The sequence below is a fragment of the Lepisma saccharinum genome, chromosome 17 (genome assembly GCF_977018435.1).
Source record: "Lepisma saccharinum chromosome 17, izLepSacc3.1, whole genome shotgun sequence".
In the NCBI taxonomy this organism is placed as follows: Eukaryota; Metazoa; Arthropoda; class Insecta; order Zygentoma; family Lepismatidae; genus Lepisma; species Lepisma saccharinum.
The window spans coordinates 48,102,085-48,119,911 of NC_139245.1; the positions used below are offsets into that span (position 1 = coordinate 48,102,085).

General features: G+C 39.0%; 1 protein-coding gene across 4 annotated transcripts in view; it reads right to left on the minus strand.

The window, feature by feature from the left end:
• Window positions 1-258: 258 nt before the first annotated feature.
• The window catches only part of LOC146001731 (transmembrane protein 41A-like), a 30,929-nt gene continuing 13,360 nt past the window's right edge, over window positions 259-17,827 (minus strand). For all 4 annotated transcript variants that reach the window (XM_083139425.1, XM_083139423.1, XM_083139426.1 and 1 more), the window contains exons 4-6: window positions 16,416-16,577; window positions 8,014-8,152; window positions 259-3,392 (exon numbers count right to left, since the gene is read on the minus strand). In XM_083139425.1, coding sequence (XP_082995551.1) covers window positions 3,232-3,392; window positions 8,014-8,152; window positions 16,416-16,577 — 462 coding nt within the window. In that variant the 3' untranslated portion in view covers window positions 259-3,231. The remainder of the gene's footprint in view (window positions 3,393-8,013; window positions 8,153-16,415; window positions 16,578-17,827) is intronic.

A 17,827-nucleotide genomic window follows, 5' to 3' on the forward strand; every position in this document is an offset into this window, starting at 1 on the left:
GCTCCCTCGTCTCGCATGAAAAACCTAACCAAGGTCATGTGATGAATGAAACAGCTGGGAAAGCAAGGAAAAGGAGGGAGAAGTAGCATGCACAAAAGAACAGCCTTCTGGCAAATTTTATGACATTGGAACGGCTTGGAAAGTTTATAAAATGGTAGTTAGGGGAAACGTAAGATTGAGGTGAATGTCCTATTATTTAACACAGCCTTTTGCAGGGGTCTGGATGACTTAACATATTATGCAGGAAAACAGTGGGAATGTAAAATCAGGCTTCTTAATTTTATTAAAATTTGTTCATACAAATTCTCCTGAAGAGAGAAACAAGAGTTTTAATAAATCCAATACACACTATCGTACATAGTTAAAATGATTGACATTTGTGATTTTTTGTAACTGCACACAATTACATTTCGAGGTTACATCAAGTGAAACTTGTTTATTACCACCTGACAGAACTACAATATTTTTCATCTTGCTAAGCTTTTTTCCTGTTTCTCTGAGTCAGTTTTTTATTTGGCACATACATTGAAAAGGTGGAAAACGTGGAATGCTGCTAATTTTTAATACTTTGCTTTGATAGTATGTTTTAATGTACTTAATCTAAATGGAATAAGTTTGGACTACAAGATTACTTTAATGCTAATAGGACTGGATTTCCAACTTATGTGGGATCCAAACCTCTTGTGCAATGTACCGCCACTAGGGATCGATCAGGTGTCTGCTTGATTATAATGCAAGAATGGCATCATGTAATGTATTAACCCAAGAACATTACCGTACGTAAAATTTACGTATGCTTCACGCTCAAATCCCTCCCCTACCTCCTACCTTGCACCCAGTCACCCATCCACCTAGCAGTGCCTCAAGTTGTCTGTCGGACATAAAGCAGCACTGTGGTAAGGAGGGTGCAAGCACTGATCATCTTGATTTGGTTTGTTATGTTGTGCACTGTACGTCAATTTTACGTAGCTGTAGTAAAACGAGAAAAATCTTTCATGTAATTTTGGCATTTGTAAATTCAATTTGGATAGTTAGATTTTGAAAACAAAAGTTTAGAACCATGCACTATTTTCTTGTAAGACTTTAAAATTACATTTGTCCCTTATTTACAGCATTATGAATATCATTATTGTTTTCTTTTCATTGTATGAACTTTTCGCTTTCATTCTGAATGTACGAACGGGCTTGTCGATCAAGACCTTTTCTTAAAATATTCTATGTTTAATAAAACCATGTTTATACATTTTAAAATGAAGAATAAATCTCCAATGTAAGGAAAATAAACTAAATAATGTTCACAAAGAATCGTCATTTTGTTTTCATATGTAGAGGTTGTTTTAAAAATCGATTACCTCATGTACGTAAAATTTACGTAGCGTTAGTTACACTGTAATACTGGAACACGGTAGTGTTCTAGGGTTAAAGAATGAAAATTTGGTTAAAACATGGAGAAACCCACTGTTAACCAATTTTTCTTTCTTTCCTATGCAATATAAACTTTATTCCTGTTAGTTTCTAAAGTCCAAAAAAAAATTTAAAAAAAATGATCACATGCATCACAACTTGTAGTCCAAATTATGTATCAAGTTTATAACATTCAACGTACAATGTGCCTCCCCGATGGAGCAGTGGTATTGCCGTTGCCTTGTAATCAAGGGGTCCCGGGTTTGATACCCAGTGGAGGCACATAGTGGTTCATATCCCACTTTAAACTGTAAGTCCAGTGCCGATTAGCCTTACTGTGCATAAAGTAGACTTAAAACGCCAACTCAACTCAATCAATCAACATACAATGTGGGCCTGTTTCTGATTATTTGGAGAAACTCAAAACAGATTTGTATCATTGGCTACCTAGCAACAAGACTGGAAATGTAATTATGCTCATTACACTATGTAGTTATATTAGCTCACACCAAACCCATCGAAGTTTCAGGTTCAAGTACCACAAGGGGTTTATCTACAATATTCCATCAGGGGAAAGGGGGAATTAGAGCCAAAGTGACCAAAAATTGGACCTTTGGGAAAGGTTTAAGGGTGTCGATGAAATGTTTGGTGTGTATGGATAAGGTGTTTCTTTGCAAATGGTCCCTTGGTCAATTTTATCTAATCACTATTCTTCTACATCATCCAAAAAAGCCTAGAGACATAGAATAATAAAAATATGGAAATAAAGATCAAATTATATTGCTTATGTGGAAGGCTCTTATTCACTTGAACATTTATTAAGACCTTCAAAATCTAATGTTTTGCATGAAAATTTGTAATAAAGCTACAACAGTCACATAAGTAATATAATTAGATCTTTATTTTATTGTCCAAAAATAATTTTTAGCAACAAGCTAAATCGTCAGTGAAACTCTATTCCTATTCTTGGAATGTTATTGCTTTGCAAATGAAGATGCTGATTACCGTATTTACTCATGTATAATGCACACTTTTTTCCAAAATTTTCGACCCCAAAAACTGTGGTGCGTATTATGCATGGAACAATTCGGGCAGCCAAAATTAAAACCACACATGTTTCACTATGTCACTGCGTATTACACATGTATATCAACAGCCACAAATACAAATTACCAGATTGGTTTTCTTTTTTAAAAAAATACAAATTGCCATTTCCCATGATTTTTCACTTTATAACGGAACATTTTGCAACAGCAAGAAAAAGTGTTGCTGTGCGATAGAAAATAACTTCCTGAGTACTGCAAATCCATAATGTAATTTTGATCACGCTTTCTTCTACTACAGAATAAACAAGGTGGTTACAGAAGTTAAAACTTCGGGATGCTAAACACAGTGGAGGGGAATGGTGATGACTCATTGTAAATGAAACATGATATTCTTCTCTTGGTCCTCATAGCAACAGGTATTGAATAGGTATGATGTCATTCACTCTTGATCAACATAGCAACAGCTTTACGACCTATAAAAGTGAAAGCCTTTTCTTGAACCTGAATTGTACTACGAGATATAATTGTTTGTTGATTTTCCCCATCAAAAACCAGGGTGCATGTTATATACTTGTGTAAATACGGTAACATTCCTTTTAACATTGAAAAAAATCATTTTAAAAATAAAATAATTTATGTATAATGTTCTCAAAACATGTTAACCTTATCACAATTTATAACTGGAAACATGGTGATGGTGAACTCTGCACATCTCAAGATTTGCTGTGCCATTCATTTATGAAGTTTCTGCTCTCCCATTCTCACACCCTTCCGAGGGGAATCAATCTTCTTCACTTCTCAGAAGAAGGGACGGCCCGAGGGCTGCTCCTGCTATGAGTGCAAGCTTTAACAATGTTCCTGGAGTGAAAAGATCATTAACCGATCTTAACGTTGCAAGCATGCCTCCTGCTTGAACACACATGAAGTTGTAAGGCATCAAACCTGCAGCAAATGAGAATATGCATGAACGAATTTAAACATATGAATAATCACAGCAATTTACATGTACCCTTTTCAATTTAATCTTCTCTGTAAAATCTTCATCTTTCTTTTTAGAACAATTTGCTGACAGACAAGAAAGGTTGTAACATTTAAACAAGAGTAGATCAATATGATACAGTTTACATGTCCTGTGAAGACCTTGAATGGTTCAATCACCTCCTTAATTAATGTATGTAATCAGGTGGTGACTGCCTTTCAAACAGAAACTACATATTTAGAATATTGGATTTGTAAAATCGTCTGCAATTGTACTGATAAACCAATACTCATATACAGGGTGTTCATAAAATTCCAGTACCATATGAACGTATAATAGTATTGTGGGGGGCTTTATGAACACCCTGTAGATTAATTCTTCATCCCTAACATACGTCATTATACATTATAAAAACAAAATTATTGCACTCTGTCTGCCTCATGAGTATGCAGCTTATTCTGAGGCACTTGAACTTCAGGTGTTCTCTCCAAAATTAACCCTAGAATACAAAACCTTGTGTGAGAAATGTAAACACAAAGCCCTCGTAAATTTTACAACTCGATTTTTTTTAATCTACTTAATTCTTAAGTTTTTTAAAATTTTTATGTTTGGTGTTATGAATTTACATTTTTATAATTTTAAAAGCATTTATGTTGATAGTGATTTTAGGGCCATTATTTACAAAAATATATATATATACAGTAGAGTCTTGTTTATCCGACCTTTGCTTATCCGATATTCCATATTATCCAACATACCACCGGAAAAAAAAAATCATCGATCGGCAACAAGAACTGCAAGTTGCGAGCGTGAGCGTAGTCTATTTTTAGTTTCTCCTGACTCTACGCCCACCTTCACTATGACTCATGTGTCTGTCATGCGCTACTCAGTGCACTGCAGTTTATCATTGTATGCAAATCGGTTTATCGTCTATTACATGCGTATGCGTCTGTGTGTTAATTTGACAAACGTTGTTGTGTTGTTTAAAAGTTGAAATTTATGCAAGCACAGAATGGCGACGAAAAGAAAAAGTTGTGGTATCGATGGAACAAAAACTTGAGGCAGTCAAGAGACTGGACAAGGTTCATAATGTGTACAATTATAACATTAGTTTGACGTTTAATAGGCTTTTTCTTAACACCTCCCTATTATCTGGCATTTTCGCTTATCCGACGTTCTGCCGGCCCGTTTATGTCGGCTAAGCGAGACTCTACTGTATTTACTTATGGGTCTTGGTAAAAAATGAAAAGATACGGTTTTTGATTTATTTTTTAAAAAATAAACAAGCTTTTTCTTTTTCTTTTAGTTAGTTAAATGTTTAAAAACTTACATAATATCTTGTGATACTAATCCACAACCAATTTTACAACTATAAATCAGTTAGGTACAAACTTGAATATTCGTTTGAAAATTTAGAATTTGGAAAACACTATGCTTCTAGGTGGAGAAGGAACATTCGCAGGGTTAGAATGTATATTAAATTTGATTCTTCTAGTCATTTTCTAATAATAGCATTTTTTTTTGTTCAGTTTTATCTGTCAATACCAAGTTGAGACACATAATGGTTAAGATCCCACTTTAAACTGTAGTTCCAGTCATGATTAACTTTTATGTGCAAAAAGCGAACTTAAACACAAACTCATCTCATCTACCATGATTTTCTGTTATCTTCCTTTCAAGAAACACATAAAAAATATTATTTAGAACAAAAATATACAGCGTGTTCCGTTCAAACCTCCCACATTTCATCATTGCTAAAAGGTTATGAAACATAATGGAATGTGAGTGGTACTATGACCAATCAAGGATTGGCCATACATTCCCAAATACAAACAAAGAACCACACTATTCCATTCAAGTGCAAGGCTCAAGGCTACCATGACAAAATGACATGGGAAGCCATTTTGTGTGGTACCAATATTAGCGGAAATTAAGAGTAATGCCTAAAAACCCTAATAAACAGCTTAAAATCACGTTAAAGCCACAATTCAGAACAAAATAAGTTGTTACCAACATACCCAAGCCATTTTGCATACAAAGCACCATGTGCTGTAACTTGTTTATTATACAAAATTTTTATTTACTCACGTATTTTGAAGCAAACATTTGTGCAGGTTCAGAATAACCCCCTTTCCTTGAAAATACTGTTCATTTAACCGTTATAATAAAAGGGCCTAAGTGTAAACATGTACATAAATGTTTGTTTAAGCCTGTGAAAATTCGAGATGCTTGTTCTAAGCCCAAATGACCAATAAATTTGTCATTCCAACGAGTTGGATCTAATTTCATCCCTGAGTGTGATATACTGCGAGTGTTCCACTAGTAATTGTTTAGATTTAGGCTGAAAGTTCCTATAGATACCAACGAGTCTTCTTCCGAACACTCGATGCTAACTGGGAACACCACACATCGCACATGGGAGATGCGTGGCTGCGTAGAGTAGCTTAGGGAGATATATTTCTAGGTTCAGTTTTACCCTTCTGGATATTGAAGATAGTAGATAACCAAATTTCAAAACCTAGAAGTATAGCTCCCGACCCATTGCAGTACTAGACAAAAGAGAAACTCAAAGAATGTTATTGCATGACCTCGAAGTTCACTGTTCTCTCACTATGCAGTGCCACAATCGCATAAAGCACAATGGCGACTCCGCAGCAGCATGCACAATCTGTATTCTAGTATGTAGAGACCAAATCAATCATTCAGTGCAAAGAAATTACCGGAGAGAATATGGAGGTGAAGCACAACCCTGACAGATGCAATGTGGCCTCGTCTGAAAAAAACACGTTTCCAAGAAGTTGAGGATCCCTGTCCATACGATCCAGCATTTCAATAGCGAATTTCTGTCTTTGTGGCTTATCATTTGGCTTCAAGTGTTGAACAATTTGCACCTTGTAAGGGTACAAATGAAGCCAATACCTTCGTACACCATGCCTTAATGGTTTTCCCATCAGGTGCTTCACCTCCATATTCTCTCCGGTAATTTCCTTGCACTGTATTAATTGATTTGGTCTCTGCATACCAGAATACAGATTGTGCACACTGCTGCAGAGTCGCCAGTGTGTTTTATGCAATTCTGGTGCTGCATAATGAGAGAACGGTGAACTTCGAGGTCATGCAATAAAATTCTTTGAGTTTCTCTTTCATCTAGTACCCCTTGCATTCCATTATCTCTCATAACCTTTTAGCAATGATGAATTGAAATGTGGGAGGTTTGAACGGAACATGCTGTAGAAAGAAAAGAACAACTTAAGTTCACATATCACAAAAGAAACTTACATTGCCATAAAACCCTCATAAAAATTATGATGCACATGAAGAGCATAGATGATTATCCGACTGCTACGGACCTCATTTTAGGAAGCTAGGAAGGTACTAGGGCAGGGGATGTGTGAGCTGGCACAGTTCACTCTGGACAACTACATCGTTTGTATGGCTTCGTAAAATTCATGAAGGTTTTGTGTTCTAGGGTTAAGGAACACTGTGGGCAAGCACTTCTCCTTGTTCATTCTTGCTGTGGAAGAGTGGGTTTCCCATCACAATAATGCCCTCAGAAGCTGTTGAGTTGCCAGGAAAATGGTGCAGCTTTCAGATGAAAAACTTACTAATACAAAACGTTATTTATAGAAGTATAAATACCTTGATTGTTTCTAAGGGAAGAAGTAAGCAACCAGAAATGATTTACGTATACGAGGGTTATTCGGAAAGTAACTTCCGTTTGGGTATAAAAGAAACACCAGGACATTGTGAGAGTTTTTATTATATACAACTGAAAGAGACAACTCTAAGCTATTTTTCTACATAAGCACCATTTCTATTGAGACACTTATCATAACGGCGAACAAGGTTTACAATACCCATGCCTGTGCATTCAGCCATGCAGTAACACTGTCCGTGAGCTCCTGGTCATTGTTGAAGCTCTGTGCCCCTAGACACGTCATCATTTGTGGAAAGAGGTGATAATCGCTAGGGGCCAAATCTGGGCTGTAAGGAGGGTGGTCAAACAATTCCCACTGAATATGTTGGAGAAGGTCCTTGGTTCGAGCAGCAGTATGTGGACGAGCATCATCATGCACGAAAACAATGCCACGTTGCCTGTTTTGAATTGCTTGTCGCAATTTCTTCAAGGTTTCACAATACACTTGGGCATTGATTGTTGTGCCTCATTCCAGGAACTCCACCAACAATGACCAGGAGCTCAAGGACAGTGTTACTGCATGGCTGAATGCACAGGTGGCAGATTTCTTTGACATGGGTATTGTAAACCTTGTTCGCTGATATGATAAGTGTCTCAACAGAAACGGTGCTTATGTAGAAAAATAGCTTAGAGTTGTCTCTTTCAGTTGTATATACTATAAACTCTCACAATGTCCTGGTATTTCTTTTATACCCAAACGGAAGTTACTTTCCGAAAGACCCTTGTATATAATGCTATGTAGTATTTTATTGTAAACCACTTGAAATGCATGCATATAGTGATTCACCAATTTTATCATTTAAGTAATCATTTCAATCAACCAAAAGAAGTAAAATAGCAACAAAAAACATAAAAATCCAATACATTAGTAATTTATTCACTCTTACCCACAAGTACTGTTACAAAGAACAGGGGAAGCGGGACACCCACCAAAGGAGATGCCAGATTGATGAACCAATTTGGTGTCATTGGAAAGAGCCTCAGGAACAGAAGAAAGTATGGTAATCGATGAGAGTTCGCTTTCACCTGAAAGTGGTAAACTTAGATATAGTGTCTTGTGAATTCTGGTAATATTTGATGAAAATTGTGAAAATAAAATTTCATATAATCACCTTGAAACAAAACTGAATGCTACCGACAAACATTTGTTATCTAATGAGCAGGGAAAGGATTTATATGTAGTAAAAGTGTGCTAAATATGTAAATACATATTTAGTTATTTTCACCAAAATATGGAGTTAAATATGGACTTAAAATTGTAAAAATGTACTTTTTTAATAATGTAAGACACTACACGAGCTACATAAAATACAGTCTTGGCATTGTAACTATGAGGCGGATCCAGAAAGTAAGTTTCCCAAACTGTCAACAGATACCAGGCCATGCGTTGTGAGAGGTTAGTGTGCATGTGTGAGAGATGCATGATGTGGCAATCGTATACAACAGGCAGCACTCCCTGACAACTCACACTAGCACCGTAGTAGCGGTTGAAGATGGTGGATCTTATTCCGGTTACTGCCGACTGAGAGGTTCGGTTGTTGATAAAGTTTTTGAATGCACAAGGCATAGCACCGATCAAAATCCATTGTCAGGTATAGGGGATAGACATCATGAGCAAGCATGGTGCAGGCAATTTGCAGAAGGTCGGCAAAATGTGTATGATGAAGAGCACAGTGGGCGGCCCTCCATTGTTACGGATTACCTCATGGAGCAGGTGCGGCGGCACATTGTGGAGAACTGTAGCTTCATGATTACGAAACTCAGCAGCCATTTTTCGCAGATTTCTTGCTCCTTGTTGCGCGAAATTGTCACTAAGAACCTGTTGTTGTGTGGCAGGTGAGTGCCAAAACAACTGACATCCGAACACAAAACAAAGTGCATGGGAGTAGCATTGACATTTCTGCATGATGACAGCGACAAATTTCTGGACCGGACCATCACAGGCGATGAAACGTAAGTGGGTCACACACTTTATCCCAGAAACCAAGCAGCAGTCTATGCATTGGCTTCACAGTAGATCTCCATGCAAGACTAAATTCTTGCAGACTGTGTCAGCACGGAAAATGCTGCGCATGGCCTTCTGGGACAGACAGGGCATTCTGCTCGTCGAGTTCTTGACCAAAGGTGAGACGGTGAACGCTGAACAGTACTGTGAAACACTGAGGAAGTTGCGAAGGGTCATTCAGAACAAGCAGCATGGGATGCTCAGTACTGGTGTTGTCATGCTACACGATAACGCTTGGCCACATACGGCTCGGCGCACAACAGATCTTTTGCAGGAGTTCTGCTTGGAGGTGTTTGACCATTCACCCTATATCCCGGATCTTGCTCCAAGTGATTACCATATTTTCTTACACCTCAAGAAATTCCTGTCCGGTCAGCATTTGCAAAGTGACGAGGAGGTGAAGATGGCTGTTACCCACTGGTTCCGATCCCAGGTGGCAGACTTCTATGACACAGGGATACAAAAGTTGATCCCACTGTCTGACTAAATGTCTCAATTCCGGTGGAAAGTACGAGGGGGTATCCAAAAGTTTTAATTATAATAAAGAAGTTATAGAGATATTTACATGAAACTTTTTGTGCATAATCAGTGTCATTGCCATGCATACTTGTGCAAATATCAAATCTTTGTCTAACGTAGTTTTCTTTCCAAAGGCTGTAGAAGACATCAACCTGCATGATGAACAAAATTGAAGCCCGAAGTGTCATAAAGTTCCTCCATTTGAAGGGCAACAACGCACGCCAAATCCACGACGAAATGAAAGCTGTGTATGGGGATGAAAGCCCATTATATGACACGTTTGTGAGGTGGAAGAGGAACTTTCAAAGTGGTCAAATGTCCCTGACAGACGAGCCACGAGCGGGTAGACCCCCAATCAAGGATGATCTTGCCATGGTGAAGAAAGTGGAGGCCGTTATCCTCGACGACAGAAGATCGACCATGGAAAGAGTGATGGCGGAGACTGGACTAAGTTACGGAAGTGCGTGGAGGATTATTCATGAGGAACTGCACATGAATAAGGTGTCTGCACGCTGGGTACCTCGCTTGTTGATACCTCTTCAAAAGCAAACCCACCACGACTTTTCCCAGCAGAATTTGACTCTGTTGGAGCGGAATGAAGACGATTTTTTTGTTTGTCTCGTCACTATGGACGAGTGCTGGGTATACCTCTACGAACCGGAGACGAAAGAAATGAGCTAGGAGTGGAAACATCCATCCTCACCCCTCCCAAGAAGGCGAAGGTCCAGAAATCTGCCGGGAAGGTGATGCTGTCCGTTTTTTGGGATAGCCGCGGGGTAATCTTAACAGATTACCTTCTGAAGGGCGAGACCGTCAACAGCGATTACTACTGCAACCTTCTGGAGAAACTGCATAATGCATTGAAACAAAAACGTCGTGGCATGATCAGCAAAGGCATCCGTCTCCTGGCCGACAATGCACGCGTCCATACGGCCCAAGCATCCGTTGTCGCCGCCCACCGGTTATGCTATGAACTTTTGCAGCATCCACCTTATTCACCTGATCTTGCACCAAGCGACTTCTTCCTCTTTCCCGAGGTGAAGAAACCACTTCGTGTTCGGCGATTTGACGACAGAGAGGATGTCATTTTCGAAGTGGAACAGTGGTTTTCGAGCAAAGCGGAGGACTTTTACAAAGAGGGCTTGAAACAGGTGAAGAAACGCTGGCAAAAATGTGTGACTCTGCAGGGAGACTACGTGGAGAAGAACTAACTTTGACCACTGCAAGTGACTATTGTATGCTTTTTATTTCATGGTGATAATTAAAACTTTTGGATACCCCCTCGTATGTTGAAAAATAGCAGAACAATTGTATCTGTTCCAATACAAAAAATCCATTGCAATTTCGTTTCTTTCTGTAGACAGCCCCAGGGAAACTTACTTTCTGGAAGCGAATCGTGACTTTCTTAAAGAGAAACCAGAAGTGCCACAAAATCGTTGCTTCTGGTGCTGCTGCGGGGTTAGCAATGGGCTGTTCGACTTGGGACTCTCTTCCAACTTTGGCAAAATAATGTTTGTAACAACCAAGAGCCAATACCCACATTCTCTATGTTGACAACAATTGTAAATAAACAGAAAAATTTCAAGTGTTTTACAATAGCAAAAGCAAAGAGTTTGGAGTGTAAAATTGAAAAAAAGAGAGATAGATAGGAAAAACATCATTTTTTGGATGGCAGAAAACTTTTAATTAAAATTGGAGGTTATAAAAAAGGTTGTAAACTTTCATTTCTTTAATGTTGCTTTGGACTTCTTCAGTTATTCCCAAGAAATTCACCCAACTCTTTCAGTCACACGGGGACATGTAGCTATTGCGTGAATATGGAGTATATGGTGAGAAAAATTAAGAAATATAGAAATAATATATAAAAATAACTGAAATATGTAAAATATGAGTCAAAACCTAATATATGTACAAATATGGAAAATAAAAAGTGAATTTTTCGAGTCTATATATTACAATGCGCAAAGATAATACAAAATATAACTGATTTTAGCTTCACGCATGAATATGTATTTGCATATAAATCTGTTCCCTGCTAATGACACAAGCAATAGCTGAGCATGTACATTTTTGTTTTTATATATGTATCAGGCGCATCCAGAAAGTAAGTTTCCCTGGGGTCGTGCACAAAAAGGAAACATTATTTCATTCAGTGATTTATTGCCACATATACAGGACTTGTCCAGTTACTTGTAAACATAATTACTGCCGGAATTCAGGCTCTTGTCATAGCGTGGCACCAACTTCTGTATACCTGCATTGTAGAAGTCGCCGCCTGGGCACCGAACCACTGTGTGACAGCCATCTGAACCTCTTTCGTTGCTGTGAAAATGTTGACCAGACAGGAACTTTTTCAGGTGTAAGAACAGGTGGTAATCATTGGGTAAGAGATCCGGGCTGTACGATGGATGATCGAACACCTCTCAACCGAACCTGTTCAGAAGAGCTGCAGTGTGCCTACCCATATGCGGCTTCACATTGTCGTGCAGCAAGATCACCCTGCCACTGATCTTACCGCATCGCTTATTCTGAATGGCTCGTCGCAATGTCCCCAGTGTTTCATAGTAACGGTTAGCGTTCACAGTCTGACCTCTGGGCAGAAACTGGATGAGCAGAATGCCTTGTCTGTCCCAGAACACCGTGCACATCACTTTTCGCACCAACACAGATCCAATGTGACGCCAATGCATGGACTGCTACTTGCGTTCTGGGGTGCTGTATGCAACTCACGTTTCATCCTCTGTGATGATCTGGTTGAGAAAATCGTCATCATCATGGTAATGCTGCAGAAATGTCAGCACCGTGCCCATTCGTTTTTCTTTGTGTTTGGGTGTCAGTTGTTTTGGCACCCACCGGGCACACAATTTCCGGAACAAGAGGCATTTGGTAACAATGTCGTGCAACAACGACCGAGAAATCTGCGGGAAATGGCTGCTGAGTTCTGTGATCGTGACGCGCGATACTCCAATATGCGCTGCTGCACCTGCTCCACAAGCTCGTCCATAATGGCCGATAGCCGCCCACTGCGATCGTTGTCATGCACATTTTGCCAGCCTTCAGTAAATGTCCTGCACCAACGACGCACCATCTGCTTGCTCATGACGTATGGCCCATACACCTGGCACAGCTGACGATGTATTTCGATCGGCTGTATGTTTTGTGCATTTATGAACTTGATCACCGAACGAACCTCGCACATGGCGGGAGATGGAATAAGAGCCGCCATGTTTCATCGCTGCCGCGATGCTACTGGGGACTTTCGGGAGGAGTCTTATAGGACATTCACCAGCCAGGGCATGTGCCTCTCACGCATGCACAAAACTGGTTTCAATACGCATGGCCTGCTACCTGTGATTGATTGGGAAACTGACTTTCTGGATGCCCCTAATATATCTTAAAACTGTATGGTAGTAATTGGGAGAAAGGAAGGGAAAAATGTTATGTAGCTAAAGATGATTTCTATTTTATTCCATAGACAAAGTTACAGATTTATTATTTGTGGTGAAATAGAAGGGTGAAGCATGAAAAACTCAAGAGTGATAAATGACAAGAATGGGGCAGTTTCTGTTTTCCGGGAAGGACACATCACTATCTGGCCATCATGTCAATGGTGATCCTCTTCCTCTCAATATTTCCAGTAGTTACCAGTTTCTGGTAAGATAAACTTAATGAAGAGAGACATTTATTTATCAGAAAAAAATAATTCAATATAATAAAAGTATGCAAAACAAATTTGTTCACTTTTTATCTTCTAAAGAAATAACTTTAGTTATCATTTCAGTAAGAACATCCATGCCCTGCTGGGATTTGAACCTTGTAACTTCGGGGTTGAGATCGAATGCTGACCAATTAAAGTGCTCGGTCACAGATATTGGAAGACTTAAGTAGTATTCACCAATTAAAGTGCTCGGTCACAGATATTGGAAGACTTAAGTAGTATTCCTAATGGAATAATTAACTAAAGGCTATGTGATTGCTGGAATGGATAAGGAAATTAATTGGAATACTTCATTTTCGACTTCTAATTCCAGCGATGGCACCAGAGGGCAGTCTGTCTCTCCTAACAAACAATACCAATTAGATAAACAAATGCTCTTTTAGCCCAATGTGCATTTTTGTATGTATTTTTAATGGAATATTAAATGTTACTGCACCACTGCCCCTTTTTGCCTCCCCACCCATTTTGTTTTGGCTTCCACAACTCTAAGGGTTGCTTTAGACGGAAGTATTTCCTTTACATTTTCACTAGCATAAGTGCTATGTAAATGTTTCCAAAAATCTTATAGGAGATAGTACATTACATGGAAGCATTTCATGTAACATTTCGGTTAGCTTTTGTGATTACAATATATAATATATACAGCATGAAAGGCACATCAAGTTACACCATCTAAGGTGAGTGCATGGTGTTAAGATTGAAACAACTAAAATATTCTTCCATACATTATAAATATGTATTTGAGCAGCGCTATTGCTTTGTACCTAACACCTTTTTATAGGAACGTTATTCCTCTTCGTTGAATAGTTATAGTCTTTTAAAAATGTGAAGTAATACATTGTTTACATCTGCACTCATGACCTAAAGATCGCTTCTGATTGGTTATGCTACGGAAATAGAATGGATCCTATCCTTGAGAAATGCCATGAAATATGCCATGGCATATGAAATGCCATGGCATATGAAATGCCATGGCATATGAAATGCCATGGCATATGAAATGCCATAATATTTTTCACTTTACATGGCAGAATTTTGAAATTCTGGATACACCTTTTCCTCATAACTTCCTTCCTACATGAAAAATTGAAGTGAAGCACCAATGTTAAAGCACATGTTCTCTGTTGGTCCACCCCATCTTTAGGAAGTAGGATGGAGGCAGCCGCGCACAACCAGCTTCACTGGCGTCAATGATCAGTTCTTATCTCTACCCCCCCCCCCCCCTTCTCCCCACTGCATCTTGATTCAAGGAGTTGGAAACACTACTCTCGAAGCAAACTGCACTTCCAGGCAAAAGTAGGCGGCGGTAATTTCAGGGTTACATAACATCATTGAGAAAAGTTATTCATAATTCCGTAACCGTACGAGGGTTGTTCAGTGCCTCCCCAAAGGCGCACTGGTTGCGTCGTTGCCTTGTAATCAAGGGGTCCCGGGTTCGATACCTTGGTGGAGGTACATAGTGGTTTGGATCCCACTTTAAACTGTAGGTCCAGTCCCGATTAGCCTTAATGTGCATAAAGTGGACATAAAACACCAACTCAATCAATCAACGAGGGTTGTTCAATAAGTTTCGCCTCCTGGCCTATAACTTTATTGAGTGGGAGAAGTTTATGATTTTACATTTAAATAACAATTTGGAATGCCTGCTCTTAAAGGATGTTTTCTCTCTGAGCTAGTACCACTGACGTCGGAGCAGAAGCTTGAAAGATGTCAGACTACGTGGACGTACGGTTCAAGCAGCATGCTGTGATTCAGTTTCTGGCTGCAGAAGATGTTCCACCTATCGAAATCCACCATCAGATGCATGCCGTATATGGGAGAAGGAATCATAAACTTCTCTCACTCAATAAAAAAGTTATAGCCCAGGAGACAAAACTTATTGAACAACCTATTTAGATGACGAACAAATGCCTGGTCATATATTATGTTACAAGATTTGGATACAGTTGACAGACTATGAAAAAGAGTAGTGTTACTTCTAGAAGGAACGGAAGAGTGCCATACACCCCACCAGTCCATGAAATGCATTACCATGGTGTTTCCATGTGATAATTTTATCAGCATGAGAGCTCCGACCTCATCACAGATGTTTACTTGTGAGGGCAAGTTTATGAAAACAATTTATGAAGCACATATGATCTCCCAGACACCTCCCGTAAGCAGATCATGTATGTAGTGTGAGCTCTGAACAAAATAACTATAATAATTATGCATATTTTTTGTCTAAATAGAAAAGCCCTTGCTATTTGTAAATCAATAGGAATTTTGTTATGAAATAATGAAAAATTTATGTCTTTACAAATCATCTCATCTTTCAGTCTGTAGTGCATTCTGCTCATTTATATTATTGTATATCGATCTTCACTCGTTCAGATTTTCATATTCCACCCTATACTTTCATTTGAACATTGTTGCAATTATTTGCAGTATTAACAAATGTGGCATTTACTTTCAGAGAACTTATAATGGTTCAATATACACATAGCTCTATCTCTAAACTTCTGACTGTCTAGCCTTCTTAAACCCAAAGGTTTATGGCTGCAGCAACACAAGCCTTCCATTTCTCTGTAGCCTGGGCAAGATCAATCCAATCTTTTCCATCCTTAACGATTTCCTTTACGTCCATCTCAATGTTATCCCTAGTCTTCATCTTGGCCTTCCTACAGGTCTCTTACCATCAGATTTCCCAACAAAAATCCTGTAAACTCTTCTTTCCTCTCCCATTCGTGCCACATGCCCTGCCCATCTAAGTCTTCTTGATTTAATCATTCTAATAATATCTGGACAGGAATACAAATTATGTAACCTTCTCCACTCACCTGTCTCCTCAGACCTTTTAGGTCCAAATATTTTTCTAAAGACCCTAAACTTCTACTGTAACTTTCTGCAAAGTGCTATTGGGCAAACTTAATTGATATAATTCCTTATCACAACACTTTACGGGAATACTATAAAACATGCACAGTCATGGACACTTCTGGATTCTTACAACTCCATCGACAGAAGTATCCATGAGTGTACACAATGATGCATAAACGAGAACGAACCTTAGCCTGCAGGAAGTGAATTTTTTCTGGGAAAAACTCTTCCAGAACTTCTTGACCTACGGTCTGAGAAAGTAGGTAACAGCACGTTGCTCCTACAGCTGTTAACAAGCAGCACAATGGAAAGCCAACCACAACTCCAAACAACGCTCCGGCTAAAATATTCTGCACATGAAAAAGAAAACATTGTTTGTTTCACAAGACACTGTTGTTAATATGACATCTTTTCTGTTTGGTAATTCAAGCATGGTTGTTAAAGGTCCAGGAATTTTAAATAAATTCAATTCTGGTTGAGGAGAGAAAATTAGCAAGCGTAAATGGGTTCTGGACCATAAAGAACCTTTTTATCTGTAAAGTATTTCAATTCGGTCCAGGAACCTTTTTTCCAAAAAGGTAAAGGTAAAGTGCTCCCCTGTGCTTAGCACCACACCATGAAGGTGTATAGGGGGTGTGGGGGTAACGCCCCACACTTTCTTGATCCGGTCGTGAGTGGGGGTGACGTGATCAGCATCATGCCCCTGACCACCTTTACTCCCCAGGGTTTCCCCCAAGTACCCATGTTGTTCGACGCTGGGTGGGCGCCGGGACCGCTTCCTACGTTAGAAAAGTTCCCGGATTTGAACCGGCCGGGGATCGAACCCGGGACCTTGAGCATGGTAGTCAGACGCGTTACCGACTGAGCCACCGCAGCCACGAACCTTTTTTCCAGATCAATTTAAATACGATCCACGAACCTATTTTTCAATTAAACAAAATGCAACTTTGATCTAATTTAAATTGTGTGAGAAAGAAGGTTTATGGAACCAAATAGAATGTATGGATTTCTGGATCCTTCATAATCCCAGGGATGTTAATTTCCAGGAATCGTAAATAAATTCAATTCTGGTCCGGGAGAGAAAATCAGTGTAAATGGGTTCTAGGCCATAAAGAACCTTTTTATATGTAAAGTATTCCAATTCGATCCAGGAACCTTTTTTTTTTTTTCAAGATGAATTTAAATACCGTCCAGGAACCCTTTTTCCAAATGAATTTAAATGCGGTTCAGGAACTTTTTTTCCGGCTCAATTTAAATACAGTCCGAGAACATTTTCTTCTGGGTCAATTTAAATACAGTCCAGGAACCTTTTTGCAATGTAACAATACGCAACCTGGACCGAATTTAAATTGTGCGAGAAAAAAGGTTCCGGTCCTGCAGCAGAACCCAATAGAACCCATTAGATTTTATGGGTTCCTGGACCTTTAACAACCCTGGATTCAAGAACATGTTTTCGGACTTAGGACATAATGAGAGAACTCAGCAATTTAAATTGTAAAATTGGATTTTCAATTCAGGTTAACTCAGTAATGCCAACCTGGAATTTTATTATGAAATCATTAAGAATGTACCTCTTTACAAAGTACGCCATTTTATGGTC